Source organism: Hibiscus syriacus, unplaced genomic scaffold, assembly GCF_006381635.1.
Source record: "Hibiscus syriacus cultivar Baekdansim isolate YM2019G1 unplaced genomic scaffold, ASM638163v2 tig00110569_pilon, whole genome shotgun sequence".
Lineage (NCBI taxonomy): Eukaryota > Viridiplantae > Streptophyta > Magnoliopsida > Malvales > Malvaceae > Hibiscus > Hibiscus syriacus.
In genome coordinates, this window is record NW_024062784.1 from 547,624 (window position 1) to 575,538 (window position 27,915).

General features: G+C 34.9%; 5 protein-coding genes, 1 long non-coding RNA gene and 1 pseudogene across 8 annotated transcripts; 3 read left to right on the plus strand and 4 right to left on the minus strand.

Moving 5' to 3' along the window:
• Positions 1–168: 168 nt before the first annotated feature.
• On the minus strand, positions 169–2,753 carry LOC120132602 (ubiquitin-conjugating enzyme E2 5-like). Its single transcript, XM_039149341.1, has 6 exons — positions 2,639–2,753; positions 2,422–2,501; positions 1,906–2,020; positions 1,693–1,745; positions 1,467–1,595; positions 169–463 (listed from the first exon to the last, which is right to left on the minus strand). The coding sequence occupies exons 1-6, from the start codon at positions 2,680–2,682 to the stop codon at positions 330–332; spliced, it is 555 nt and encodes a 184-aa protein (XP_039005272.1). The 5' UTR covers positions 2,683–2,753; the 3' UTR covers positions 169–329.
• A 714-nt stretch (positions 2,754–3,467) lies between these two features.
• LOC120132627 lies at positions 3,468–6,588 on the minus strand (annotated as a pseudogene).
• Positions 6,589–7,052: 464 nt separating this feature from the next.
• Positions 7,053–8,016, minus strand: LOC120132731 (expansin-A7-like). Its single transcript, XM_039149425.1, has 3 exons — positions 7,857–8,016; positions 7,446–7,761; positions 7,053–7,365 (listed from the first exon to the last, which is right to left on the minus strand). Exons 1-3 carry the CDS (start codon positions 8,014–8,016, stop codon positions 7,053–7,055), a joined length of 789 nt encoding a protein of 262 aa, XP_039005356.1.
• A 2,346-nt stretch (positions 8,017–10,362) lies between these two features.
• On the minus strand, positions 10,363–26,211 carry LOC120132733. Its single transcript, XR_005517023.1, has 3 exons — positions 26,200–26,211; positions 15,123–15,131; positions 10,363–10,448 (listed from the first exon to the last, which is right to left on the minus strand). It is a non-coding gene; the product is annotated as an uncharacterized LOC120132733 (long non-coding RNA).
• LOC120132732 (zinc finger A20 and AN1 domain-containing stress-associated protein 7-like) lies at positions 10,471–11,923 on the plus strand. Of its 2 annotated transcripts, none has more exons than XM_039149428.1 (2): positions 10,471–10,600; positions 11,110–11,923. In XM_039149428.1, the coding sequence occupies exon 2, from the start codon at positions 11,156–11,158 to the stop codon at positions 11,669–11,671; it is 516 nt and encodes a 171-aa protein (XP_039005359.1). In that variant the 5' UTR covers positions 10,471–10,600; positions 11,110–11,155; the 3' UTR covers positions 11,672–11,923. The 2 variants fall into 2 exon arrangements, with proteins under 2 accessions (XP_039005359.1, XP_039005357.1); XM_039149426.1 differs by having other exon boundaries at positions 10,479–10,597; positions 11,108–11,923.
• Positions 21,955–24,593, plus strand: LOC120132730 (AT-hook motif nuclear-localized protein 1-like). The gene is made up of 5 exons (XM_039149424.1): positions 21,955–22,386; positions 23,217–23,284; positions 23,420–23,551; positions 23,805–23,966; positions 24,100–24,593. The coding sequence occupies exons 1-5, from the start codon at positions 21,984–21,986 to the stop codon at positions 24,322–24,324; spliced, it is 990 nt and encodes a 329-aa protein (XP_039005355.1). The 5' UTR covers positions 21,955–21,983; the 3' UTR covers positions 24,325–24,593.
• Positions 25,113–27,370, plus strand: LOC120132728. Of its 2 annotated transcripts, none has more exons than XM_039149422.1 (6): positions 25,113–25,189; positions 25,550–26,142; positions 26,220–26,300; positions 26,387–26,462; positions 26,575–26,667; positions 26,881–27,370. In XM_039149422.1, exons 2-6 carry the CDS (start codon positions 25,570–25,572, stop codon positions 27,075–27,077), a joined length of 1,020 nt encoding a protein of 339 aa, XP_039005353.1. In that variant the 5' UTR covers positions 25,113–25,189; positions 25,550–25,569; the 3' UTR covers positions 27,078–27,370. The 2 variants fall into 2 exon arrangements, with proteins under 2 accessions (XP_039005353.1, XP_039005354.1); XM_039149423.1 differs by having other exon boundaries at positions 25,144–25,227.
• The last annotated feature ends 545 nt before the right edge of the window (positions 27,371–27,915 follow it).

Genomic DNA, 27,915 nt, shown 5'->3' on the forward strand with positions numbered 1-27,915 from the left:
AATTGTTGGTTTATATTCTCATACATAAGTTGAATTAGTCCCTAGTACTTTTAAATAACGGGATTTAGTTCTTGTAGTTACTCTATACCCGATATCTATTTAGATATTGCATATCAGTTCATGGGGATTCCCATTGTAAAAGCTTTTAATTCATGCAATCACATGAAGAGAATAAACCATAAGCAGAAACAAGCCTTGTTCAGGCTTAGAACAAAGGATGGATGTTTTGAAATATCAAAGCAACAGTTGATTAAATTTACAAGAGCTGAAAATATCAATGTACAACACAGATAATTTATGTTTTGAAAGGGTTATCTTATTCTGTTGGCCTAAGGATCAGCTTTTCCGGCGATTTCCTCGTCATCAGAGGCAGCAAATTCATCGTCACTCAGCTCTTCATCACTGGACCTGTCTTCTGCCTTTGTTCCAATGTCTTCTGGCTTGGCATATTTCTCACAATATTCTGGAAAAAAAAAAACCCCAAAAAAAGAGGACATTAGCATTGCAGAATGACTGGCATCCTTAAACCAATATCGAAGGGCCGACAACCAATGAACATTTCTGCAGAGAGAACAACATCTACAATGCTAGCAAACATGTCTTCGGACCTTGTCAAACTTCGGGTTGCCACAACTTATCAACTTCTTTGTCACGCGATAGTAAAGTTTAACCATTGATACTCACTAGAAAAGTAACTCATTATCTCTGACTAAAACTTTTTCTACTTTGTTCAACACCTTGAGGTTTACAGCGAACGTCGAACCATGAAAAGAATCAATGATTTTTCGATTTCAAATTTTTAGGTCACATTCGTACCAAATCCACCAAACTCCAAGTGTGCAGAAGATTAAATAAACCTTCTTGCCTGAATGGAATAAAACATGTAATTGATACAAAATTATTCATTCAAAAACTAAAACTACAACTAGTTTAGACTAGTGATGAAGTCCGAGATTGGTGTTGGCCAACTTGAGACTGATGACAAAGATCAAGAATGTAGACTTTGTTGTTCCAACTCTTCATTTTGCTTAAAGTAGCCGTGTCTGGTGCAATATCCACAGGGGTGTGGGGACATGACCTAACAAATAACCTCCAAAATACATAGAAAACTTGAAAAAACTGAACATAACAGTGAAAAACAAATACTCATATTTCACACTTACGACCAAGTCCAAGTAACATAATTGTTGACAACTCAATAAAATGGGCATTACTCACTGGTCAACCGAGTACAGAAAGAAGTTATGTGCTACTTATAAACACGCATTTCATGTTCCCAACATATGAGATCTTATGTAGGTAGCCGATAAAAATTCTTGTAAGCTCACCGGCCTGCTGCCTAATATGGCTTCATTGGCTTTAGAAAAACCAGAAATCGAGATAAATGCCTTAACTTTTGAGATAGGCATTCTTATAGTGAAATAAAAGCTTAAATAATGTATAGAAGCTTATGCGAAAATGCTTGCCTTTAACTCTTTGGTCATAGGTAGCACGGTCACGCATCATAAGAGCAGCAGCTTCTCCATTCAATGGGTCCGATGGGTTGGGATACAAAAGAAGTTGAGGAAGGAACACTTCAAACACATTTACCAGATCTGAAATCGAACATAAGGATTGTCAAGTTCAAGAGTAACACCAACATATAATTAAGGCAAGAAAGAATAAGGAAATCGAATATTGTGCAACGATTACCGAACATGGGGCTCCAAGTCTGGTTGATGACATCCAAGCAAACAGAACCAGACCTGAAACTCGTAGCTCAAAGGCATCGTAAACCATAATAGATCATTTAAAAGTCAAAACCAGAGTTAATCATTCCAAAATTACCTCATAATGTTAATACTACCACTAAGAAAAAGCTAAAAACAGCCAAATTAGAACTTTTTTAACATATAAGAACCTTACATTTCATCAACATTTGGGTGGTAGATCTTGTTTATAAAGCCAATTGATGGAGATTTATAAGGATAAGCATCTGGCAGCTCCACCCTAATCTTCCACACACCACCATGGTAAGGACCTGTTACATTTCATATCAGAGAATCTGTGAGGAAAAACAACAAAATAATCATCCTTATTTGGCTCTAGTCTAAAAATACCCAGAAACAAAATCTATCAACAAACCCCATCCTCATTTAGAAAATTCAAAGAACTAAGGACAATACAGAAGTGGCAGCTCAGATAAAAACAAATAACCCAGAAAACACAAATATATATATAAATACTAATCTTCAAACTTCAAAATCATCAAAAAAATAAAAATAAAAACCCATCAACAATAATCGGATAAATGAGAAAAAGAAGACAACTTTTCAGATAAATGAGAAAAACCAAGAGAAGAAAGCAGAGACATAGACCACGGAAGAGGAAGAGGAAGAGGAAGAGGAAGAGGAAGAGTTGTTAAAGAAGCGATAATTTTACTGTCTTTTGGTCCATTGAATTCAACATAAAATTCCTGCATCCCATCATTGATCATCTCGACCTTGTAGTCACTCATCATCCTAGTAAATAAAAATTAAATTAAAAATAAAAATAAAAATAAAAATAACAAAACCAAAACCAAAACCAAAACCAAAACAAAAATAATATAGAGAAATTCTTTTAGATGTAATTTGGGTAAACAAACAAAATCATTTACAATTTCATCAAGTCCATCTCGCGGCGTTTGCTTGGTGAAGACATCTTGTTTTACTTTGTTTTTTGGGATATTTTAGAGATGAAAAATAAGGAGGAGAAAGGAAAATCAACCACAGACAAGTTGTTCAAGCATCAATGAGTGTATCCAGGAGCTTATATGTATGTGCAGCCACCAATGTACTTTTTAAGCTCCGGTAACTCTTATTTTTACTTTGGAACGACTTTAATCTCTAAGCAAGAATATTTTACGTACACAGGATTTGAATTTAAGACTTAAATATGTTAAGTTGTTGATAAACTCATTAATGTATGATTAAAATTAATACATATATTTTCATTTAAGAATATATGAATAATAAAAACCTAATTGTTATTCTCTTCTTTCAACGTTCTTTTAATATTTTTGTCTTTTTTTTATTTAAATAGCGGTGATATTAATTTTAATATTAATTGTCGATCGTTGGTGAGGTGACTATTACTTCTTTTGTTTTTTATAATATATATTTTATTTTTTTCTTGAGTTTTTAAATTTTGCATAAAAATATATATCCTTGTGATATATTTTTCTCTACTCTTGTGGTACACGTTTTCTCAATTTTTGTGGTATGATTTTTTATACGTTTTTCGAATATTTTTTTGTTGTTTTGGTTTTTGCACAAAAATCATCATTCGTGACATTTATTTTATGATTCGTTTGATGGTCACGTATAGTTGGATATCTTTTTGCAAGCTTATGAATCCTTAGGGATGGAGTTGTGTTTAACGTGCGAAAGGTCGTGGATTAAAGCCAAAAACTTACATCACAATACACATATCTTTTGATTTCTGGTTTAGCTTCGGCGATGATGAAGAGCTCCTTCCGCTGCTTCTCCGCCTCTGCAAAATGCCCATTTCAACAAAAAATTTCTAAAAAAACAAATCGAACTCTCATCTGATGTACATGTGTAGTATGGATATATTGTTTTTTCAAAGTTTTTCATGTATTAAAAGGGTCCCAAGCATGTAGGATATTGTGTACTTCAGCAACATACAAGAGAAAGAATACCTGGGGACTGCGTTATCGAGGCTGGCAATGTATTCCTTGCATCATGTAAATTTCTCCGGTAAGTACTCATTGAAGTCATTCGAATCAACGGTTAAAATTTTCTCGTCGGAAGAGAAATATATATATATATATATATATACATGTACTTACAGCAGTAGTAGCCATTGCATTTTGTTCATCCCATGTACCAGTGGCATGACTATCATCCAACTTGAATTCCTTGAAGTTTCAGTCATAAACAAGGTGTCTCCATTGACCCGAAAACACAAAGAATCATATTCCGATGTGATCTATGCAATGATTCTTGGTTAAGAAGATATCGAGGTAGCGATTTTACCTCGTTTAGTTTCTCCCACACTAGGTTCGGCTGATTTAGATAGCCTAGGTCAGTAGCTAAAAGGAAGAGTTCACCATCATACTGCAAGTAAAATAAGAACACCGGTTCTTAAATCAGCTTATTAGCTTATCGGTTAAGTCGAAGTCATTCAAGAGAACACATAATTTGCAGAGAAGCCGATGCCAACTCCTAACCTTAAACATGGTGCTGAAATGATTGTTACGGAAGAAAACACAAAGCTCGCGTTCTTTTAGTCCTCGTAAGTAAAAAAGCCTGCAAAACATATTAACAGTCACTAAACAACGAGCTTCATCATGACATAAAGATTTACCATGTGATAGGCTCGAAGAATTCGGATCTTTAGAAAGATACTAAGAATACCCGAAAAAGGTCAACTGACTGGCATTGTTCTTCAAGAAGTTTTCAATCAGTTCTCCTGAATGGCATTAGGCATTAACATATAGCACAATACATTAATTTTCTTTTATAGCAAATCTTAAGCAGCAAGCAACAAGAGAACTGAGAACGAAACGAAGAACGGAGCTCGAATAGATGTATTACAAACCTTGTTGTGGAGTGATTTCATCTTTGGACCTCACATTGCAGTCATCTACAGCGCTTTTATTAGCTTGTTTTGCAAGAGTTGGCTCCCGGTGTTCATGTGGTGTTGTTGCAGAATCCACTATGCTGTTTTCGCCTTCGTATATAGGTTCACTTCCAGGCACATTTCGATGATTTATTATTCCACTAGAAGAATCTGAATCAGGATTTCGTAAAGACACGGATGATGCTTTCATCATGTCACACCCATTCACACTATCCGGAATGTCACGAGCTTTAGTTGCAGAAGCAAATTGAATCTCAGATTTTTCGATCCCTCGGGGAATGTTAGTGTTCATTCCATCCGTAGAAGCGATACTCCCATTAACCATCGGTGTCACGGCATCACTCTTCTCGACACATCATTTGGAAGAGTTAATTCTCCGGGTTTAGCACAAGATAACTAATCCTGAATAATCCCTTCAATCTTCAGGGACTCTTCCCTTTCGAGGGTCTCGAAATGTGTCTTACTTCCACTATCATTGCTCAAGGAAGTGCCATTATCTGATAAGGAAGGCTTCATCCGCTGCGGGATCGGATTTTCAACACCAACTGAGGTTTGCGAGTCAGCCTCTGATAATTTCAAGACTCTCAATAGCTCTGCTTCTTCATCGAGATCACCTTTTCTTAATTTCCGACCAGAATCAGAACGAGGAGAATCGTCAACAGATATGGATTTCTATAGACTATGACAGGGAACTCCCAGAGTGGCAGTTGTTGCAGCAGAATCCACACAATCCCCGGGTTTATTCTTATGCAAGGCCTCCATATTCCGTGCTTCCAATGCAACAAGCCCTTCCATGATCGCATTATAGGATTTCGACCCGATGGCACAAGCAGTTTCTTGGTCCTGGCACAACTGCACCATGAAAATAAACCATCAAATTCACTTGACCAATGGTAAATCATGTTTAATCCTATGCACATAACAAGCTTCCATGGGTTACATGCGGAGCTCGGTAGGAATAACACGACCACACAATCCCGCACCCCTTCGAGCCATAGAAAGTGCATTGCATACAACAATCATACTATCAACAAAGACAATGACAGCACATAAAAACACAATTCTTATTAGCTTAAGAGTACCTGTGGATCAACTATCCAACCATGATAGAGAGGAATATCAAGCAGATCGAAGATGGCACACTCGGAGGTGAACTCGAAATCATCTGTTCTGTATGTTGTACACATAATTCAATACAGAACCGCATTCGATTCACCAAAACATTAAGAGAGAAAGAAATGAAAGGCTAACCTCCTAAACTTGATATTCACATCAATCCCGGTAGCAAGAGGCGAGAATAAATCGATCGCATCGGCAATATTCCGCAGCTGATTTTCAACATATCTGGCTTCTTTATTCTACATTGCCAAAAGAAGAAAGGATTCATGATCCATCACTATCAAACAAACTACCCCAGAGCAAAAAGAAAACGAGGCTAAGCAATAAAAAAAAAGGAAAGAAATTACGTCAACATTACTGTTCGAATCAATGAGGCGCTCAGCCACCAATGAAAGTAGTTTCTCCTGCGAAACTTCGGCTGTATCGGAACTCAGGTTCATATTGTTGCTTAAAAGGAGAACATTGCCTATCCTAACATCGAACGATTAGAAATTTGATCGTCTTCCTAATTCAAATTGATACAATGACAAGGAAATGAATCGAAATTTAAAACCCAGAAATGGAAACAGAGGGGATGGAGAGTTACAGATGGCGAGGAGAGGGCAAGGTCCATTGTCGTTTTGGAGAATAATAGGCGTAGTACGACCTAAGAACTGGATGGCCTTAGTCTTGTACGTGCCCTCTTTGATTACCTCTTGCTTTTGCTGTTGTTTTTCTTTCACTGCTTCTTCTTCCTTCGATTCACATACAAAAGAAGGCAATGAAGAAAAAGAAGCAATCGCTGACATTTTTGTTTTCCAAGCAATTTGATCACTGGAAATTTTATGTTGCTACAAAAATGTGAATCAAAACAGAGAATCGAGATTTTAATCCAAGTTACAGGCAAAAACTCTTGTATGGGTTGTTTTTGCCACGGGTTCGGGCAGGTTTCCTCCATGTTTCTCGGAACCCATTGCCAATTAACTAGCTGATTTAGACTTAGCTGATTTAGACTTAGCCCATAGCTTGATGGACCAAAAGCTTGTGAAAAATTAAATTTTTGGGGCCTTGAATACCAGTTGGAACTGGATGATCATTGAAAAATAGTTCAAATATACACTTGTTTTAATTAATCGACGGCTCTCAGATAATCATAATTCTGTTGGCCGTTATTCACATTGGATTGTGAACCATGGAGATGCACATGGTTTGCCTAGGCTAGTACAAACAGAAGTTCTCAAAGGAAAAGAGAGAACTAGAAAAGGCTAATGCGAAATGAAAATGTTCATATGTCGAACCAGATCGAAAAATCGGATCTTTATTTCGGATTAATGGAAGTTCACATCTGTGCTGTAAGTCAGGCCTATATTCCAGTTTGCAGGTGCAACATTCCAGCATATGATAGTCTCCTTGGTCGTGTATGAAGTGATCTTGAAAGAGAGAGATTGGCCTCTAAGAGTTGCAAATGCTTGATAAGAAGCTCCCCAGTTATGGCTCATGCTAATCCACCCTGTTTTGCTTCCTTTAACCCACATTTTCGCAATGTCGCCGCCGCCGCCTACGTTCATCACATACACCAACAACCAGTACCCGTTCCCTTGGAACTTAAACCGAAACCCCCCTTTCGTTACACACGGTACCCTGAGAGAGAAATTCAAATCCATCAATCACAAAACAACGATCATAACAATTAAGTTTACGATTGCTATTAGAAAACATACCTCCGGTACATGACGGGGACAATACCGGCCTTCCACTGAGCAATTTTCATGAAAGCGGGCTTCGACATGTCGAAGTGGACTCGAGGAGGGTTGCACCACCCACCGTTGTTGGAGTCCTCGGCCCAATTCGGAGGGCAAAGGTTGGTCGCCGTAACGGTGGTGAACTTAACCGTAGGGTAGCACCACTTGGACTGCACACACTTTATCTGATAACAAGTCCCGCAAGCGAACCCGTTGTTGAACAACGTCGTGCTCAGAGCAGCCGTGTCCGTACCGTAACCACTGCTGAACAAATTCCCATAACCACAAGCTCCCCCTGTCGGGAAACAAAAACACCATTAACTACCACGAAACATTACACATTCTCATACGCACATCAAAATATGAATGTGTATAAACAACTATACTCACCCATAGTCTCGGAGGCGGTTTCGTCCCCGTAAAAGGTAACATGAGCCAGCGCCCAAGGGCTCGGCCGGTACGCAGCTAAACAGGGTCTGCCGATGATTGTCAGTTCCGTTAGAGCCATGAGAACAAACCCAAAGCTCCATGAATTCAATGAAAAAGACATGGTTTTTAATTATCTTCTTTTGTTCCTGTGAGACCTTCTATCAAACAAATTATGAACAATGTTCGTGTGTATTGACTCTACATGTATCCTTTATATATAATAATTTGCAAACTCACCCACCATTGGTTCATGGAAGGATTCAAAAACCGAAGTGCATGCCTTCTTCACACGATCATGGAGCTGAATTCCCTAAAGTCAAACTCAAATCATCTGAAACGGATATTGTTGATCATATATGTTTTTCGAATAGTTATCGACGTGCGTGCAGGTTATATTTGTGAGATTTAGTTAGACTAATTAAAAATAGCTTCAACTACGCATTTAGTAGTTAAGTTATTAGTTTTGATTAGTTTTAGTTAAACTTTTAATTTTTTTTTTAAATTATACTTAAAGTTTAGTTTTTATTTCATTTTAATACCCGCAATTAAAAATTTAACGCGTTTAGTACCTAAACTATCAGTTTTAGTCCGTTTCAGTACCTAAACTTTTAAAAAAATGTAATATTAAATTTTGAATAGGGTAATAAAATGAAACAAAACTAAACTTTAATTATGAATTTGAAAAAAATTAAAGTTTAGGTACTAAAATGGACCAAAAATTAATAGTTTAGATACTTAACGTATAGTTTACGCTTAAAAATATTATGATGGTTTCGTGCACTATAAGGCATTTGAACATTCGTTATCAAATAATTCATAATTTCTTAAACATATACTACGGATTTTAATCATTCTAGATTAATATAAAATATTAAAAATAAATCATATAACTGTTAAATAATGTATCGTATAAATAATTTCGAGCAAACATCTTTAAATCGTTATTTTTTTATATTTTTATATGAATAACTTCTACGTAACATATAATATATTTAAAATTTATTGCACTTCATAATTTATAAAAATAATTTTAAAATTAAATCATTCTAAAATTCTATCAATTTTTATGATAAATTATATTTTAATTCCTAAGATCATATTTTACTATCACATAAAAATTATGATATAAACACTGTAGATCATTATATTAATATTATGATAATTAATATTATAATTTTCGTTGATGATATTAATTATTTTCTGAGCTTAAAAATCTCATTATACACATAAAAATTCAAGAATTACATTGTTTTTTTTAGGGAAAACAATCCTCGTTAAAAATATCTCCTAGTCAACTGAAAGGGTTGAATGTAAAAGAATGCCCAACTATATAAATCATATAAATCGCACATCGTTTGTAGTCTTCGAAGAGATAATCAGGAATGGCAACGGGCCGGGTTCGGGACGGATTTTGCTCCCCCATTCTCGTCCTCGAAATGAATCTTCGTCTCTGTCCCCGTCTTGATCTCTGTCGGGTTTTTTATTGGGGCGTTCTGTCGGGAATTTTGTTTTCCCCCGTCCCCAACCCGAAATATTCTACCCGAACCCGACCCGATCTCGAGAAAAACCGTATTTTTCATTAAAAAAAAAAAGAATAAACAATCACAAAAAATGGAAAATTAATCTACATTATTTACAATTCAAACTACAATCACAAATTCGAACCTAATTATAAATAATTGCCTAAACTCCAAAATAAAACACATACATAATTAAACACATACATAATTATAAAAGTTAGGGTTTATGATTTAGGATTTAAATATTTAGGATTTAGGGTTTGTATTATATAATTAATATAAAAATATAAAATATTATATATAATTAATATAAAATATATAAAATATTATATATATAATTAATATAAAATATATAAAATATTATATATATAATTGGGGCGGGGATACCTTGCCCCGACCCCGAAAATATCTCCAAAAAAATCTTCAATACCTGACCCGATTTTATGCAAATCCGAACCGAACTTAGTCAGGTTTTAAATTTCCTCGTCGAATTCGAGTTATTCTGCCATCTCTACAGATAATCTCGAAACGAAACAAAGAAGACATAGAGATATAAGCCTATTTGACGAAGGCATTGGCAACAACATTACAAGATCGTTGAATCAAAAAAATGTGAAACCTAGGATACACCTAAAAGCGTTTCTTCACAGGTTGAAGATGACACTTCAAGATAGACCGATCCGCACCTTCAGGGATAGACTTAGACGGGATTAATGGAAGCGGTTGTCCCTTTTAAAAATTTAAAATTACTATATATTTTAAATTTTTTTATATATTTTATATTAAAAATTTATTCTCACCTCCTATAATTTTATAACTTCAGTTCGTCACTTTAAAATTTTATAAGTCAAGTTTACTCTATAACATAAAATTTTACGTCCATTAACTATGCACTCAAAAAAAACCAAACCAGAGGACCCCGGTTGGGTTCGGCTTTTACTTTTTAGTTTTCGAGTTTGGTTTTGCTTTCCTGGCTTCCACCCATAAAAAATATTATTTTTCAGTCTTTCTATATAAATAATTTTTCAAATCCCTTAATTCTTTCTTCGATCATATTTATGACTCTTAAATAATAAAGCTGATCATCGTCTTCGAATTTCCTGAATTGTCTTTCTCATCGTACGACGCCGACCTAAACAATATTACAACGAGAAGCGAATAATCTCCGATTATCGAATTAACGAGGTGTGTTTTACGGGTTTTGTTCAGGGATTCAAAATTTTTTGGTTCTTTTCTACGTTTCATGTTCGTCGATTGAAGGATTTTTAGGGTTTTCTCCATTTTTAATCATTAATTGACTCGTAATTGCCAGTGGACTGCTGATATTAAAGGCTTTTTTACGTGTTGATTTAGGAGATCGATTGAAATTTTGTCTAGATTTTTGTTCGGGATATCTCAGATTATCGATGGGGGTTTCGTTTAAATTAGCGTTTGATAGACGAAATTACAAATCTTTCTATTTATTTACTTTAAAACTGGTTTAAACTTAATAGTAAACGTTTCTGTTTGGCTCCTTCTCGAGCTCGAGGTTTGAGCTAATTAAGCTATCAGGAAAAATAGGAAAATAATGACTGTGTTTGTATTGATGGCCAGCTGAAGCTCGCTGGAGTAATTTAACTTTGGCTCTTTCTAAATCTTTGTGAGAATCAATAAGAAGTAAGCTCTTGTCCTGTTTTTCTCGTCTTTGACTTTAGGAAACCGAAGCAAACGTGCACAGAAGGAGAGAAAAGAAAAGATACCATGGGTTCTGAACAGAATGAAGGAACCAGCTTCCCGCCATCTGAGCCGAAGCTTTGTGCCAACGGCTGTGGTTTTTTTGGCACAGCATCGAATATGAACCTATGCTCCAAGTGTTATAGAAACCTCCGGGCTGGGGAGGAGCAAGCTGCAAAGGCCAAAGTTGTCATGGAGAAATCTCTCGGTGTCGAAGCAAAGCTGGACGAAGTAGTTGCGGAGGCATTTAAGCGTGTCGAGGAGCCATCTCATGTGGCCTCCTCCTCGACAGCAGTTGAGCAACAAACGACTGTTATTGTTGCTGCTGGTCAACCGGCTGAGCCAAAACTGGCAAACAGGTGCTTTATCTGCAGAAAGAAGGTTGGATTGACTGGGTTTAAGTGCAGATGTGGGAGTACCTTCTGTGGCGAGCATCGTTACCCGGAAAAACACGAGTGCTCCTTTGATTTCAAGGGTGCCGGACGAGATGCCATTGCCAAGGCAAATCCCGTCGTGAAAGCCGATAAGGTGAAACGGTTCTGAAAGGAGTAGAGGCAAGTTTGCGCAAGTCGTGTCGTTGAATGAATTTACCTTCTCTGTCTTGCCTACTGTCTTCCCGAGGTTTCCACTAGGTTTAGGGCCAGTGGAAAGGTGTGGGCTGTTTTAATGTTATTGCTAGTGTTATATCGGGGTTGGGAATGATTGCGACTGTATTGTTGCTCTGCTTTAGTTGATTCCATTATCAAAATGGATCAAGTGAATTATGAATGTGTTTACTATTGAATTCGCTTTGAACGTTTCCGACTCGATTTTTTTGGGTTGCCTTTCCGGTTCTCAAAATTTTTACTTTACTAATTCGGATCAATATGTGTCGCATACTTGGCCACATAATTTTAGTGGGTGAATCTCTCACTGGGGATTTTTTTTGCATACATAAGGATTCGAACTAAAAATTTATTTAAGTGATATTAAGTTGTTTATCACTCGAATCAATCCGTTAAATCAGCCCATGGTGACTTGATTTTTATTTTAGCCACATAAATGTAACGCTATTTACTTGTTATGCTTGTTGGCTTCAAATCTATCAGCATTTTGATGCAACATAATCTGAGTTAAGAGAGGCACTGTGTTATAAGGAGAGGGATAAGTTAAGTTTTAGTCCCTGAAGTAAAGTTTAACTGTTTATCATAATTGCAGATTCTTCCCCACATCCACCAAGCTAAACAACACTTGTTTATGCCTCCAATTGCGTTAAGCCGGCTTCGTAGGTTAAGGATTTGGAAAGAACAAATTATAACAAAAATCTAACTATTGCCTGAAAATCAAAGGTGTAATATTCCTATAAACATTTGGGCAACAAGAGCATGAATCCATCGACAAAACAATGTGTTGTTGCTGTGTGATTAGCCACTAGGGTCGAATTGCATTTAGGATTGTGAACTCCTCGGGCTCCCTTTCCATGTGTTTTTCTTCTTCTTCAGGGCGGAAGAGACTTGGACGTTGGAACCGGTGGACGACAGGGTGGAGCTAAACCGGAGAACGTGTTTTATGACGACGCTGCACCTGATTTGCAGACAGTGTCCCAAGATGTAGGTTGGGGGACTGTTGTGGTATAGACAGCAGGTCATGGGACATCACTTGAATGTTGGAAACGTGTAATCCAACAATTAAAAACAATTGTTTATTATAAAGATAATTTAAATTTAACTAAATAATTTCACAAAGCTTGCCTACACGACTACGTCTGAACTCTAAATGCCACCACCGATGGGTTTCCCCCCCTTAGAATTAGTACATAAAGAATGAAGGAGATCATGTATTACTGACGTGGATAGATCACCACCGTTTATCAAACATACTTCCCCTTTGATTCTCAAAGTCGAAGAACCGGAAAGCATTCACCTAATAGAATAACAGTGATCTCTCCATAATGGCATTCCGAACTCTGATTCATTAGTTCATGTGATTTCAGGGCATGAGGCTGGAGTGATGCACATCGGATCGGCAAGGTTTATTAACGGGCGAGACCCAGATGTTCAGATGAAACGGCCTCAACGTGACAAGGGCCGAAATATCGACCGCAACAGGCCGGTGTGGCAATGAACGTTTCTTACGTGATGGATGAAACCGGCAGCCTAGCATACCCCGAAGTCATTGAATCAGTGAGACACGAAGAATTTAGGGGAATGAAGGGAGCTATGTTGCACGAATATGGATACGGATACGGATACGGATACGGATACGGATATGGATACGGGGACGGGATGAAAAAAGATAATTTCTAAAATTATAGGGTACGTAGACGGCAAGGGTACGACATATAAAAAATTAAATTATAAATAGATATAAAAAAATCATAAATAAAGTCAATACTTCATAGAAAAATTGGTGTAACACAACTAATTTAATTATAATTAAAATCCTAACATTGAGATTTTTTCCCAAACCCCTAAATTAATTTTAGTGTCCAATTTAAAAATACTAAAAAAATATTTCCAAATTCGAAATGCCTAGAAAGATCAGGGATCAACTGGCAATTATACCAAAAATTCTATAAGTATTACTTTCTCCACCATGCGACCGCTTCTTCTTCTTTGTTTTTTTTCTTCCTTTTCGAAAATAGGGGAGTTGAATCACCGGCTTAGGCTCATCATCTGCCCATCGGGACTTTCTCTTATTGTTCCCACTTCCCGTCTCACCATTCCCATTATGTTTTTTGTTTGAATCCAAACGAGGGTCCTAATAGCTTCTCCTCCGTCTTTGGCTAGTGGTTTCTTCTTCTCCGGCCAAGCAATTCTTGACAGTGGTAATTATCCCGGGACATCCCCATATAAACTTCGACCGTCCCGAATTCGATCAATCGTACCCTACCATCGTGGCACATCTCCGTACCCGAAACATATCAGGTACTTGAAATATGGCTCCTTTGTCGTCCTCGTGCTTCATAGGAAGGGAGTGATCCAATTAGGTTTAGAATATATGATCTGAGAGAAAATAAGAAAACAAAAAATAAGCAACTTGGTCAATTAGTTTTCTCTTAAACTAATAAAAAAGAAGTGTATAGTACACAAATTATAAAATTGACTATATGTTAACGTTTGACTGATACAATTGTCAATTTTTAACAGAAAAAGACAAATTTAGAATATAAAAATTGTTATCGAATATTATTTTGTATTAAATTATCGACTATTGTTTTTAGAATTCTCTGTCTAAATAGAAAAAAATAAATCATCGTAAATTATCTTCTCTCACTCAATATATATATATATATAAGGTTAGGATCCATTTACATTATGTAAAACTAATAAGTTTTACACTACAACAACAACAACAACAACAACAAAACCCTATTCTCATATGTTATGGGGTAAGGAGGAGGTAGTGTAGTAGGCTGCCCCCAACGCCAGGTTGAGAGCAGCTTCCATGGAAGACCTCCCGCGATCAAAAAAAATTTAAATAAAGATAAAATGCAATGCATGTATAAATAAATACATGGTTTAGCTTTAATTAAAATTTATAACCATAAACAAAAATAATTTAACTCACAGTAAAACAATATACTATTTTTATTATTGTTAGAGTTTAGGAATTAGAGTTTAACATTTAGAATTTAGGGTATAGGGTTTAGACAATATGATTTAGAGTTTGAGTTTAAAGTTTAGAATTTTGGATTTAGGGATTGATATTTAGGGTTTTAGGATTTGGGATTTTTAGATTTGGGATAAAAGAATATATTATTTTATTGTGAGTTAAAAGATATTTTATGTATGAGTAATAAATTTTATATAAATCTAAGTCATTTACTTATTTATTTAAATTTAATAACTTCAAATCAATGTAAAAATTTATTAAATTTATATAGTGTAAACATATCTTATGATATATATATATATATATATATATATATATATATATATATGTGTGTGTGTGTGTGTGAAATCAGAGAACCATGTTCTCTCAACTTAAATTTATTGGAATGCCGGCAATTAACCTTTTCTGACTAAAAAAATTAATATAAAAAAATCTTAATCAAATAAAACAATAAATAATTAATAACAAATACATAAAATACAGTATTATTATCTCTCAGCATGAGCCCCAAGTGTTTTTTTAATGAAAAGATTCTTATTTTCCTCATCCAATGAGTTAGAAAAACCTAAATAAATAAATAATGCCTTTTACCGACAAAAAATTAAATTAATTAAATATGATTGTGAATTCCACAACTGTGCTCTAGTAGTAATTATATTAATATTTGTCGTTATTAATAATTAAAATAAAGAAAAAAAGTTATGGGGTTAATGACTTAATTTTCATCGAGCTCATCAATAACATTAAAAAATTAATTAATTAATATGGCTTCTTTTGTTCTTATCTTAAATCAAATGTTTAATAGCAATATTTCGTTAATATAATTATTTATATTTAATTCATTAATTGATTTGAATTAATATTATAAAAACTTATTTACTTAATTGATAATTAATAGGATAAAGTATACAAATGGTCACCGACTATAAAGTATTATTTTATTAAGATCTTTGACTATTAAAAATTATAAAATAGTCACCCAACTGTTCATTATATTTCAAACTCATCTTTATTCATTAAAAAATTACGGTTGTCTAAGCTAGACGTTAACATGATGACTGAGATATGGTTGTCATTTGAGATTATGAGATCAAATTTTTATCATATCACTATCAATATGTTAACTTTCAGCTTAGAACACTGTCAAATTTTTAACAGAAAATGGCGAGTTTGGATAGTCGGGTGAATATTTTGTAACTTTTAATAGTCAAGGGACTCGATAAAACAACACTCTATAATCAGATGATCATTTTATAACTTTTAATAGTCAAATGACTTAATAAATTAATACATTATAGTCGGGGACCATCTGTTTGCTTTACCCTAATTGATATAATTATCATCTTGATATTTTTCAGTTTTGATTATAATATTTTATATCTGAAACTAATTGCATTTTTAATGGGTCAATGTTTGCGGTCCATCCGTGATTACAATATAAAAGTAATTAGGTTTATTAAATAATAGTTACTTCCATTTTCCAATAAACATTTTATAATATTTTGGGGAAAATATTATTATTATTATTATTATTATTATTATTATTATTTTCTCTCCCATCATCCTTTATCAAAGTGACCGAATATCAATTAAAAGGGTTATTTTAAATTAGATTATACAGATATTACTAATTAAAATATGATTTTTATTTAAAATATTAAATTTCCAACCTCACTCTAATTCTTTATATCGTGGTACATTCATGATTACAATACGAAGTTAATTATGTTTATTGACGATTACTTCCATTTCACAATACAGGTATTATATTTTTATATATTTACATTAGTCCACGATCGAATAGACACGATATCTTATGTTAAAAAGTTAAGAATTTATAAAATTTAAAAATAAAATAAATATATAAAAACTTTAGAACAAATATTATTTTATAATCACTCTAAATTAATAAAAATAAATAAAAAAACTATCAAAAACAATCTATTGGAATTTAATTCAATAATATAATAATAAATTTGATTTTCGAAGGTGTTCGTGTTTTATTTTATCTCTAAATTTAAATACGATCAGATTCAACTCAAAATTTAAATTTCTTTAAAAGTGATTAATTTGAAATTTGTTAAATATGATTTTTTTTTCATCCATAATTAAAAGAGGCATGGTAAAGTTAATTTGTTTAGGGGTTATTTGTTGTTTAGGGGTTATTTGTGTCTTTGTAGTATATTTAATTTAGAGAAAATAACTTCATTAACTAAAAATGTCTTATAATATACGATTTTAACCAACTTTTTTTGGATTTGCCAAAATGACCAACTAAATCGTAATGCGATCGATAATTCGCAACGCGATCTCCGGTATCGCAAATCAGTTTCCAGATTCGCAACGCGAACTTCGAATATCGCAATGCGAACTTGGGCTATCGCAATGCGAACTTGGACTATCGCAATGCAAATATGTAAATCGCAATGCGATAGTCAACTATCGCAATGCGAACTTGGACTATCGCAATGCGATTTACATATTCGCATTGCGATTTACATATTCGCATTGCGATAGTCGAAGTTCGCATTGCGATAGTCGACTATCGCATTGCGATTTTCCAAATTCGTTGCGATAGTCGAAGTTCGCGTTGCGATTTATTCCAAATTCGTTGCGATAGTCCAAAATCGCAACGACTGGTGGTATTGCATTTGTTTCTTAAGAATTTTCTCTAAAAAGATAGTATTCGCGAGGACGTGTCGAAAACACGTATTACCATTACCATTACCACGACCACGACCACGACCCGAGACGAGACGAACGGCGGCGGCGGCGCGCGAGAGTCCCCCTTGTTCTCTATCACTCAACAAGGAAGTGGGAAAACCAAGCCTTAAATATTATTCCCAATAGTGTTTCCAATACTATGTGGGATTGAGCATTACCAACACTTGTTTCCAATACAATGTGATTATTCAGGAAACAATTAACAATCATGCACCTTAAAACAACTGAATCAACAACCAATTGCATTAGTATTATACGATTAAATATGTCATAATTAAAAGTCAATCTACAATCAATCGCGATTATTGCAATTTTAAGCAAAACATTCAAAAATAATATCACTATTTAAGGCTCAATCCCACATAGTATTGGGAACAAGTGTTGGTAATGCTCAATCCCACATAGTATTGGAAACACTATTGGGAATGGTATTTAAGACTTGGCTTTCTCACTTCCTTGTTGAGTGATAGAGAACAAGGGGGACTCTCGCGCGCCGCCGCCGTCTGTCTCGTCTCGGGACGGGTCGGGTCGGGTCGTGGTCGTGGTCGTGGTCGTGGTCGTGGTCGTGGTCGTGGTAATACGTGTCTTCGACACGTCCGCGCGAATACTATCTTTTTAAAGAAAATTCTTAAGTAACAAATGCAACACCGTCGTTGCGATTTTGGACTATCGCAACGAATTTGGAATAAATCGCAACGCGAACTTGGAATAAATCACAACGAATTTGGAATAAATCGCAACGCGAACTTCGACTATTGCAACGAACTTGGAATAAATCGCAACGCGAACTTGGACTATCGCAATGCGAATATGTAAATCGCAATGCGATAGTCGAAGTTCGCGTTGCGAATCTGGAAACTGATTTGCGATACCGGAGATCGCGTTGCGAATTATCGATCGTATTGCGATTTAGTTGGTCATTTTGGCAAATCCAAAAAAAGTTGGTTAAAATCGTATATTATAAGGCATTTTTGGTCACTGAGGTTATTTTCTCTTCAATTTATAATTTTTGTCCTTATCATATTTTCGTATCAATTTAGTCCTTAAAGTTGTTTAATTGCATCATTCTATACTTCACCCTAACTTAAAACCCTAAATTATAATTCTTAAGTTAGAGTTTTGAGTTTAGGGTTTAAAGTGTTTTGGGTTTTGGTTTAGTGTTTTAAGTTGGGAGTATGGTATAGAATAGTGCAATTGGATAATTTCGAGGGCTAAATTAATGCAAAAATACGATAGGGACGAAAGTGATAAATTGAGTTTACTACAGGGCAAAAATTACTCTTTTACCAAGTTAATCCATATATGGAAATTGAATTAGAGAACATAGATAATATCTACAAACATATAGTAACTTTTATTTTATAAAAAAATGATTCTCATGTGTCCTCTTGGATTGTTGTGCACCCATAATGACAATATAAAGAATTATGGTTATTAAATAATAATTTCTCTCATCTTCCATTATCAAAGAGATAGGTTGAGTTTAATTAAAATATTAATAAAAAATATTTAACTAGATAACATATATAATATTTATATAAAATGTTATTCGGGAGAAATTTTTGAATTTTCCATCATTCCACTAGTTGGTTGGATTGTGGTCCATCCATGGTTACAATATAAAATTAACAGTGTTGATTAAATTATAATTACTTCAATTTTTAATAAACATTTTATAATATTTTTGAAAATAAAATAATGTTAACACTCTCTTTATTGCAAAAGGTGGGTTGGATTTAATTTGAATATTAATAAAAATTATATTTAAATTAATAAAATACATATATAATAAGGATCAAATATAAAATTATAAAAAAATTAAGAGTCACATCAATTCTCCATCAAACGTTAACAATAAATTATTTGATTAAGATCATTTAAATAGTTAAATGATCTAATTATAAAAATTAAAAGATCGGTGATAAAAATAAAATGTGTCCATAGTTAAATAGTTATGAGTGTAGTTTACTCTTTTTAAGACGACTGGTGATTTTATAAAAGGATAAATTACACTATTTGCCATTCATCTATTTTATCACCTTTATTTTGGTTACTATAATGTAAATATTTTTACGTTAATCACTTGGCTTTCAAACTATTCTCGTTTTAGTCCCTCTATGATGACATAGATAATTCTATTAGTATTTTCATTTAACATGACATACTTTATTAGTATTTAATTCTACATAAGAGTTAAAATAAAATAAAAAAACCCTAATCTCAAACTTAAACATCAATCCTTAATCTTCTAGTGATAAACATCAAACCTTAACCTTCATTCTCATCGATCACATTCTCACTCAAGTCATAAGTCAAATTCTTCAAACTCTAGTAATTCTCTTCTTCAAACTCCTGTGATCCTCAAGCCGTAACACATACTGAACCCAAACTATCGTAAACCTCCCTAGAAAATTTTGCAGGAGTAAGGGAGAGTTCTTACAGTAGCGTGAAGCGTGGGAGTGTGTGTTGGGTTGATCAACAGGTGATCTGAGGTTAAAGACGATATATTCCTATACTAAATTTGCTCTAACATTTTTAGAGACACTATCAAGGTCTTTAGTAAATCTTTTGGTGGTAAGACAACTTCACAAGGGAAAAAGAAATGGTTAAGGGTGAGGATGTGATGGGGTTGTGATTTTAGGTCAGTTGACGTTGCGATTTGAGGGTGAGACCGTGATGAGCCACCAGTGGGCGGGAGTTACAATCCAGGGATTGTGATATGATTTTGAGGTTTATAATTTGGGTTTAAGAGTTACGATTTAATGTTATTTTCTTTTTATTATAATTCTAGATGGTAAAATATTAATAAAACACGTCAGATTATAGAAAAGTATCAATAAAATAAGTCAAAACGATTGAAATAAAAATAATTCAGTGATTAAATTAAAAAATTGAGAAAATAATTGATAATGATCGATATTTATATTTAATTTTAATAAAAACAGTATAAACACCATAATCTTATAAATAGATCTAACACCGTTTCCTTAAATTTTATTTTCATAATATATCTCTAATCTAACCACTCGATTTTAATGGTTAAAATGTTTTTATTTTTTCTCGAGAGTTCGAATTTAAACACCGCATATGCAAATATATTTAAACGTTCAGTATCAAATGATTAATAATTAAAATTAGAAAATATTTTTCTTTTCCAAATTTCAAGCTTTTTCTGCTTTATTAGTAAAATAAAGAAATACGTTGCTTTTAAGGCAATATTGTGGTGATAATACTTTATGTGATATTTCCTTTCCAATGAAATTTGTAAAAAAATTGTTTTATTTTATTTTTACTCAATATTTTTTTATTTTTTTATTTTGGTCTGAGATAATATTACCGTCAAATATTTTATTAAATATATAAAAAATACACCATACTAAACACGTCTTTTGAAAAACAATAAAAGGGTAATTTTATAGGTAGTGTATTCGATTTATCACTTTTACTCCTATCGAATTTCACATCAATTTAGCCCTTGAAATTACTCAATTGAATCATTTTATATTATACCCCTAACTTAAAATCCTAAATTATAAACCTTAAACCATAATCCCACAACCTTTAAAACATAAACCTTAAACCCTAACATGATATTTATAATTTAAGATTTTAAGTCAGTGATATAATATATAATGTTACAATTAAACAACTTTAAAAAAATAAATTAATAAAAAAATACGATAAAGACAAAAATAATAAATTAATCTACAACAACAACAAAGATAACCCTTACGCCTTTGAAAAACTATATATATGGTGCTCTTTTAATAAAATAAATTTATTTTAAGTATCGATGGACATTATTCCTATAAATTAACCCTACTTTAAACACCCCTTAAAATATCACGGTGTTTATTGCTTTAACGCACCCAATATTATTTTTTATAAATAATTTCTTCGAACTTTTGCAACCTAATATTACTTGGCATTCACTCAATAAACAAATTAATTAATTAATAAGTATGATTTTCAATATAATTATATAATAATATACACCCACTATTCATTGTCGCTTAAAAAAATCAATTCTAATAAATAAATAAATAAATAAATAAAACTACCCACTTTCATATTTTCTTTTAATTTTTTAATTTGCTAGATTCCAACTACGGACAAATATCAATATCTTAATTAATAAAATAATTATTATTACAAATAAATAATATTTTATCAAAAAATTTCCTTTTTCATTATTTTAATAATCTTAAATTCAGACAGATTTAAGAAGAAAGTTAGGAATGCTAATTTATCAAAAACTCAACAAATCTCTTATCATTTTCTGAAAATTAAAAGAAAAAAACTTTTTTTTCCTTGAAATTTTCTTTATCTTCCAAAATAATATTTTTTTTTTGAAAAATCTTTGCCTGGTTTTGAACTTTGAAGGTGTAATGTTTTTAGTTTAATTTTGTTGATTTTTTCCTGGGAAAATTTGAACCTTGTTTTAGCTGGTTGAGCTTACAATCCAAATGAGATTTTGATAAAATTTTGAGGGGGAAATAGATAATATTTCTGGAAATTAGAGCTTGAAGTTTTGACTATGGAGCCAAAAGAATTCGAAACAACTGCTGCTGCTGCTGCTGCTGCTACTGCTGGAGTTACAGTGGTAGGATCCGATGCTCCATCGGCTTACCACATAGCTCCGAGGACCGAAAACTCGACCCAAAATCCGAACCCGGCTCCGGGATCCGCCCCACCGCAGCAGCAGGCGGCGCAACCAGGAGTGCCTCCGCCGGTTTTGGTGGCGGGGATGCCGGAGAAGAAGAAGAGGGGAAGGCCTAGAAAATACGGTCTGGACGGTTCAATCACTAAGGCGCTCTCTCCTAAGCCTATATCGACAGCTGCGCCGCCGCCTTCGGTCATCGACTTCTCAGCCGGGAAGAGAGGGAAAGTGAAGTCTCCGACGTCGTTTTCGAAGCCTAGGAACGAGCCGGAGAATTTAGGTGAGAAACCCATTCGTTTTGTGCTGTTTTTAAAGTGCGTCTTTGGTGCGTGTAGGCGTAGAAGGGTCGAAGTGGGGTCGAGAGATCCCTTCGATAAGTGTGTGTGCGGGGTTAGGTTTTCTTGATATATGATCCACTCATTAGAATCGAATACGTCGGTGTTTATTTTAGGTGATCTTTCTATTGAACTTTTTCAGATTTAATTCACGACTTTACTCAAGAATCTAGTGTCCCATCCGAGGAATCTTATCGATATCGAGTGTCCGTCCGTCGCCACTTGGCAATCGTTTAGGGGGAGAATATATCGTGTAAGGTCCCCTGCTTCGAACACCATTTGTTCGAGTCTCCCAAGTGATTTTGATCATCCCATCAGATGCAGGAGAAGGAAGTAGATTTTTATAGTTGACTCTTCGATTTTCTTGAAATATCCCTATTCGACATAGACATACGTGTGAATATTAGTTCTTGTTGTTCGTTTCTTGGAATAACTGTGTGATACTTTATAGTTTGTCCTCCAGTGACTTCAGTTTTAAGTCGAATAGATCGAGTGCCATGCGGTTTACATTAACGAACGAAGCTACTCCTAGGCGTCGTAGTACATTGTTTTCAAGTATATCGAACTATAGCATGATAATTTTCATTAATTTTCCCGGATGATCATTGTTGTCTCGCTGGATTTGAGCTATATATTATGCTCTGATTAGAATTTACGGATGAGTAGCTCGTTATAGTTTCTTGGAAAATTTCGTATACATTCTGCTATTCTCTGTGTGGTAAGATCTCTAGCAATCGGTTGCTGAATTTTTTTTACAACTTTTTTCTCATTGTAGGTGAATGGGTTGCATGCTCCGTCGGGGCTAATTTCACGCCGCATATCATCAATGTTAATGCTGGTGAGGTATGTTGTAAAAGATAGCATCGAGCTTGCATGATGTTGTATTCGTTATGCATGCAAAAGCTCCATATTTTCTTGCTGGAAAATATGGTTTGAGAGTGTTGCTGGTTCCATTCTGATGTCTGTTTGGTATTTTAGGACGTCACGATGAAGATTATATCATTCTCCCAACAAGGGCCTCGAGCTATATGTATCCTCTCTGCAAATGGGGTCATCTCGAGTGTCACTCTTCGACAACCCGATTCTTCTGGGGGTACATTGACATATGAGGTAATACACTCTTTCCCTTTAATTCTAGACACCTTTGAACTATATCTGTCCTAGCATGAATATTCATTCTATGAATGTGCTCATTCGCTTCTAAAGCTCGTCTCTCGTGATGTCAAATTTGTTTTATGTTTTAATCTTAACACCTCAAAGAATGAATGACGAACTTCTCGTGTTTCTGAAATTTCACTTAATCAACACTTGTTATCTTATCCTTCACTGGCAAACATCAGATCTCTTCTCAAATTTCTTGCAGGGTCGTTTTGAGATATTGTCCTTGTCTGGTTCGTTCATGCCCAATGAAAGCGGGGCAACAAGAAGCAGATCCGGTGGGATGAGTGTTTCATTAGCAAGTCCGGATGGACGTGTAGTAGGTGGTGGAGTCGCTGGTCTCCTAGTAGCAGCTGGCCCTGTGCAGGTTCGGCATCGGTTTGCCAGTTCTTCTCTTTTCTATCTCTTCCAGATTTTCGTAACTTTGCTTTAACCGAACAATTACCACAACCCTGTTGAAGGCAACTTCTAAATTTTTACTTTCTGTTGCTCCGAACCAGGTTGTAGTGGGAAGTTTTCTGGCCGGGAACCAGCACGAACAGAATCTGAAGAAACAGAAGCCACTGTCGATGACCATATCAGCCGCAACGCCAATGTCTATTATTCCCATTTCCAGTGCCGACCCCAAATTAAACATATCCTCATCCTTCCGCACTGATACTTGGTCACCGACCGATTCAAAGAACAAGCCCACCGACGTAAATGCATCAGTGCATGGAGCCTAATCTAAACATTCCAAGGTTTGATATCGAAAGCACCGTCGGATATCGTTCTCACCGTAGTTGTTGCCATTGTTGTTGTTTTATGTGTAAGCTTATCGACTTCTCACAAGTACCGGCATGTTCATGTCCGGCTCGGGTTTTTACCCCGTTTACTTTCACCATTAGTTAGTCATTTGAGTGTAGAATATGTTGATTGTAATGTTTAGTGAGAGAATTGGCCTTTCTTACCAACTTATGGATTGTGATTTAGAAAAACCAGTGTATTCTGAACATCTCAAATTCATCTAATTTACGAAGCTTCAGCTTACTAGTTCAGATGAATGATTAAAAGTCCGAGTCGAATCGGCTTATTTATCTGACCGGTGGCCCTACATGATCGAAACGGCATCGGATCTAGATTGAAGACGGCAGCATTCTCGACCCGAGCAGGGGCATTTGATTTTTGGCAAGGAAGCCACAACGGGGAACTTTTTTATTCTTTTTAATGTCTAAATTTGAAAGTTTTTCTCAACTTGATCCCTAGACATGCATGTTATTAAATACTCAAAATGTATGATGAAATCTAAATTCAAGGATCGATTTGGGAAACTTTTCCACATTAATATGGCTCAAAGGGACCAAATTGAAAAAATTTATCAAATTTGAGGTAAAATTAAAAATATTTAAGTTCAAGGATTAAATGTAAAACTTTGGCTTTATACGGAAGACCCCCACACGTGGCAGAATCTCTGTGTTACAAATTAGGCGGTCTCATCATCCCATAAAATAGACACCTGAAAATACCCCCAAACTTTCATTTCCATCAAAACCGAAGCAATTAGGGTTTCAATCGTCCCAAATTTGATTTAATTTCCTCTATATATCCAAGGTTCTCTCAGTCGTTCTCCATTTTCAGGCTTCAATTGGGTGTGTTTCGATCCGTTCATTGATTACTTCTTATTTTTTGCGGTTGTTTGGTACAGAATTGTTCCTTTATAAAGTCATTCGAGATGATCCTCCAACATTTAGGTTTTAGGGTATAGATTGATTTTTTCTACTGAAATGTTATACAGTCGCGGTGGATTTTTTTGGGTATTTTCTTTAAATATATGTGAAGTTCAATAATTTGGACTGAATTGCTTGTGTTGCACTATTTGGTTATCGTTTGCATGATTTATGTTATGTTATCTCAGTAATTTGAAAGCTTGTGTTCTTTCTTTGAAATTCATATTTATTTTTCCTTTTCCAGAGTTTAGAGGGTTCCAGAAAATGCAAGGAGGCAGAGGTGGAAGAGATCCTTTCTTTAATTTTGGTGGTGACCCCTTTGGTGGCTTTGGGGGCTTTGGTGGTCCAAGAAGTTTACTCTCCAACTTCTTTGGTGGAAGGGACCCATTCGATGACCCTTTTTTCACTCGCCCTTTCGGAGGCATGTTCGAGTCAAGCTTATTTGGCCCCGGCCGAAGTCCTTTTATGGATATGCATCCAACTGGGTTTATTGAGCATCAGGCTCCCGAGCCGAAGAGACCAAGGGGTCCAATTATTGAAGAACTAAACTCTGATGATGAGAAGGAGGAAGCAGATGGTGGAATGAAAGGAAATCCAAGGAAGCATGGTCGGTCGGAAGCCGAACCTTATGTTGAGGTTCCAGATGATGAAGCGGAACAATCTGTAAGAAGGAACCGGCATTTGCAGTCCATGAATGCTTACAATAGTTCATATCATAGACAACAGCAACAGCCTCAAACTCATAGCTTCACATTTCAAAGCTCTACTGTCACTTATGGTGGTGCTAATGGAGCTTACTATACTTCATCCAAAACAAGGAGGACTGGAAGTGATGGAGTAAGTTTTTCTGAAGTTTAAAGAATGTTCGTTTGTAAACCCTTTTCTGAGTCTTACATTTTTCTCTTCCGGAATAGATTACCTTTGAAGAAAGCAAACAAGCTGACACAGCCTCAGGTCAAGCAAGCCACCGGGTTTCTAGGGGACTTCACGACAAGGTATCTTGCAACATCCTTTTGTTTCTCTGAACAATCTAAATTTTGGGTCTTTTGTACCTTGGATTATGATTAGAACATTTTTGTAGGGTCATTGTGTCATGAGAAAGCTGAATTCAGATGGTAGGGTGGATACAATGCAAACCTTGCATAATTTGAGTGAAGGCAAGTTAGTGTTGTATACAACAAAGTGATGTGGTATATTTGTTGATAGAAGTAGATTAACTGGTCCAATGGCAGATTAAAGGAAAATGTTCTGAATTTGTGAATTTTGCAGATGAGCTTACTGGTTTTGAAGAATCTTGGAATGGAAAAGCCCAAAAGCATTTGCCTGGCTGGTCTGGGAGTTTTATTGGCCATGATACCATAGGTAATATATGTCTTACTACAATGTCTTTCCCTTGTAATTTTGCTTCACTTAATAAGGAAAAAAAGGCAATTTTGTTCATTCAGTTTTTTTGATTATCTCAGTTTTTCATTTTACAGATATATAGTTGGTGTGACGGCCTGAATAACGTTGAGGCAATGCTTTTTTACATCCTATAACCTCGAATCATATATTTTGCTGCAATTTTTGTCTCAGGAGCTAACAGCAGTGGACAGAACAGGCAGGCAGGTCAGAAAGGATGGGCACTTCCCTCTACTGAGTCAAAAGGGAGGGTGATGCTGGATGCAAGAGATGGGGGAGGGCCCTCACGCAGCCAGCACTCTGCAAGGATGAAAGAATCAACAGACTTTAAAGATGAAAGTTCCCGCACTCAAGGGAAGCGAAGGGCCTAAGTCGGATCACACCGACTCGATCCTGTGGTAGAGGGCATTGCCTTTTCTCTTATAGATAGTTTGGTAATCTTGGTCGTTGCCATCTTTTAGAGCTTATGTTTTCCTTTAGTTTTAAGCTCATCGGTCATGAATTATATGATGAGTCTGTGGCTGTCCTGTAGCTGAAGGGGTAACTTATGCAGAGAGCTTTAGACAATTACTACTAAAACATGTTGTTACGGTATAATCTCGATTCTCCGGATTAAACATTGCAATTTGACATAAGCAAATGCTTTGCTTCACTTTCTACTGAATTTTATTGTTGTGGCAATGTTATTTTGTGTTTGGCTTCACTTTCGACTACACTTTGTGTTTGATGCTCACATTGAAGTGTGAAATGTGAAAGTCGATACTGTCACGTCAAAGATTAAAGTAACAAAAAGAAAAAATTAAAGTAACATTTTTAAAAGAACAAAAACTAAATGAATATAATTTTAGATAGGAAGAGTTGAATTTATTGACTTGTTTTGAATTAAGATTAAATTGATTTGATACCGTTAAAGTAGATTTTAAATTCGAGTTATTTTTTTATTAAAAAAGTTTTCGTTGAAATGATATCGTTTCAGATTAGTCAAAACGAAATTTTGGAATCGAGGCAAACCCATTGAACGGAACATTGGCTGCGAACGACTTTATATGGCAATATGGGTGTCACCAGCTATGTCCTTATGGCGCGGCGTCGTGTCCAAGAGCGGAGTTTATGATATTCCTAAAATTCATGTCTTTTTATTGTCCGCTTGAAAAGTATGTTTAGTTTTTCAACAGAGGCGGGTTAAACGAGAAGCTGCAGTTTTAGTCT

Coding starts and splice junctions, on each gene's coding strand:
- LOC120132730 (XM_039149424.1), top strand. CDS start 21,984: ATGGAGCCAAAAGAATTCGAAACAACTGCTGCTGCTGCTGCTGCTGCT. Junction 22,387..23,216: donor GAACGAGCCGGAGAATTTAG/GTGAGAAACCCA, acceptor TTCTCATTGTAG/GTGAATGGGTTGCATGCTCC. Junction 23,967..24,099: donor TAGCAGCTGGCCCTGTGCAG/GTTCGGCATCGG, acceptor GCTCCGAACCAG/GTTGTAGTGGGAAGTTTTCT.
- LOC120132731 (XM_039149425.1), bottom strand. CDS start 8,016: ATGTCTTTTTCATTGAATTCATGGAGCTTTGGGTTTGTTCTCATGGCT. Junction 7,762..7,856: donor AACCGCCTCCGAGACTATGG/GTGAGTATAGTT, acceptor GTTTCCCGACAG/GGGGAGCTTGTGGTTATGGG. Junction 7,366..7,445: donor GTCCCCGTCATGTACCGGAG/GTATGTTTTCTA, acceptor TTTCTCTCTCAG/GGTACCGTGTGTAACGAAAG.
- LOC120132732 (XM_039149428.1), top strand. CDS start 11,156: ATGGGTTCTGAACAGAATGAAGGAACCAGCTTCCCGCCATCTGAGCCG.
- LOC120132602 (XM_039149341.1), bottom strand. CDS start 2,682: ATGTCTTCACCAAGCAAACGCCGCGAGATGGACTTGATGAAATT. Junction 2,502..2,638: donor GAGATGGACTTGATGAAATT/GTAAATGATTTT, acceptor TTTATTTACTAG/GATGATGAGTGACTACAAGG. Junction 2,021..2,421: donor ATTCAATGGACCAAAAGACA/GTAAAATTATCG, acceptor GAAATGTAACAG/GTCCTTACCATGGTGGTGTG.
- LOC120132728 (XM_039149422.1), top strand. CDS start 25,570: ATGCAAGGAGGCAGAGGTGGAAGAGATCCTTTCTTTAATTTTGGTGGT. Junction 26,143..26,219: donor GGAGGACTGGAAGTGATGGA/GTAAGTTTTTCT, acceptor CTTCCGGAATAG/ATTACCTTTGAAGAAAGCAA. Junction 26,668..26,880: donor TATTGGCCATGATACCATAG/GTAATATATGTC, acceptor TTTTTGTCTCAG/GAGCTAACAGCAGTGGACAG.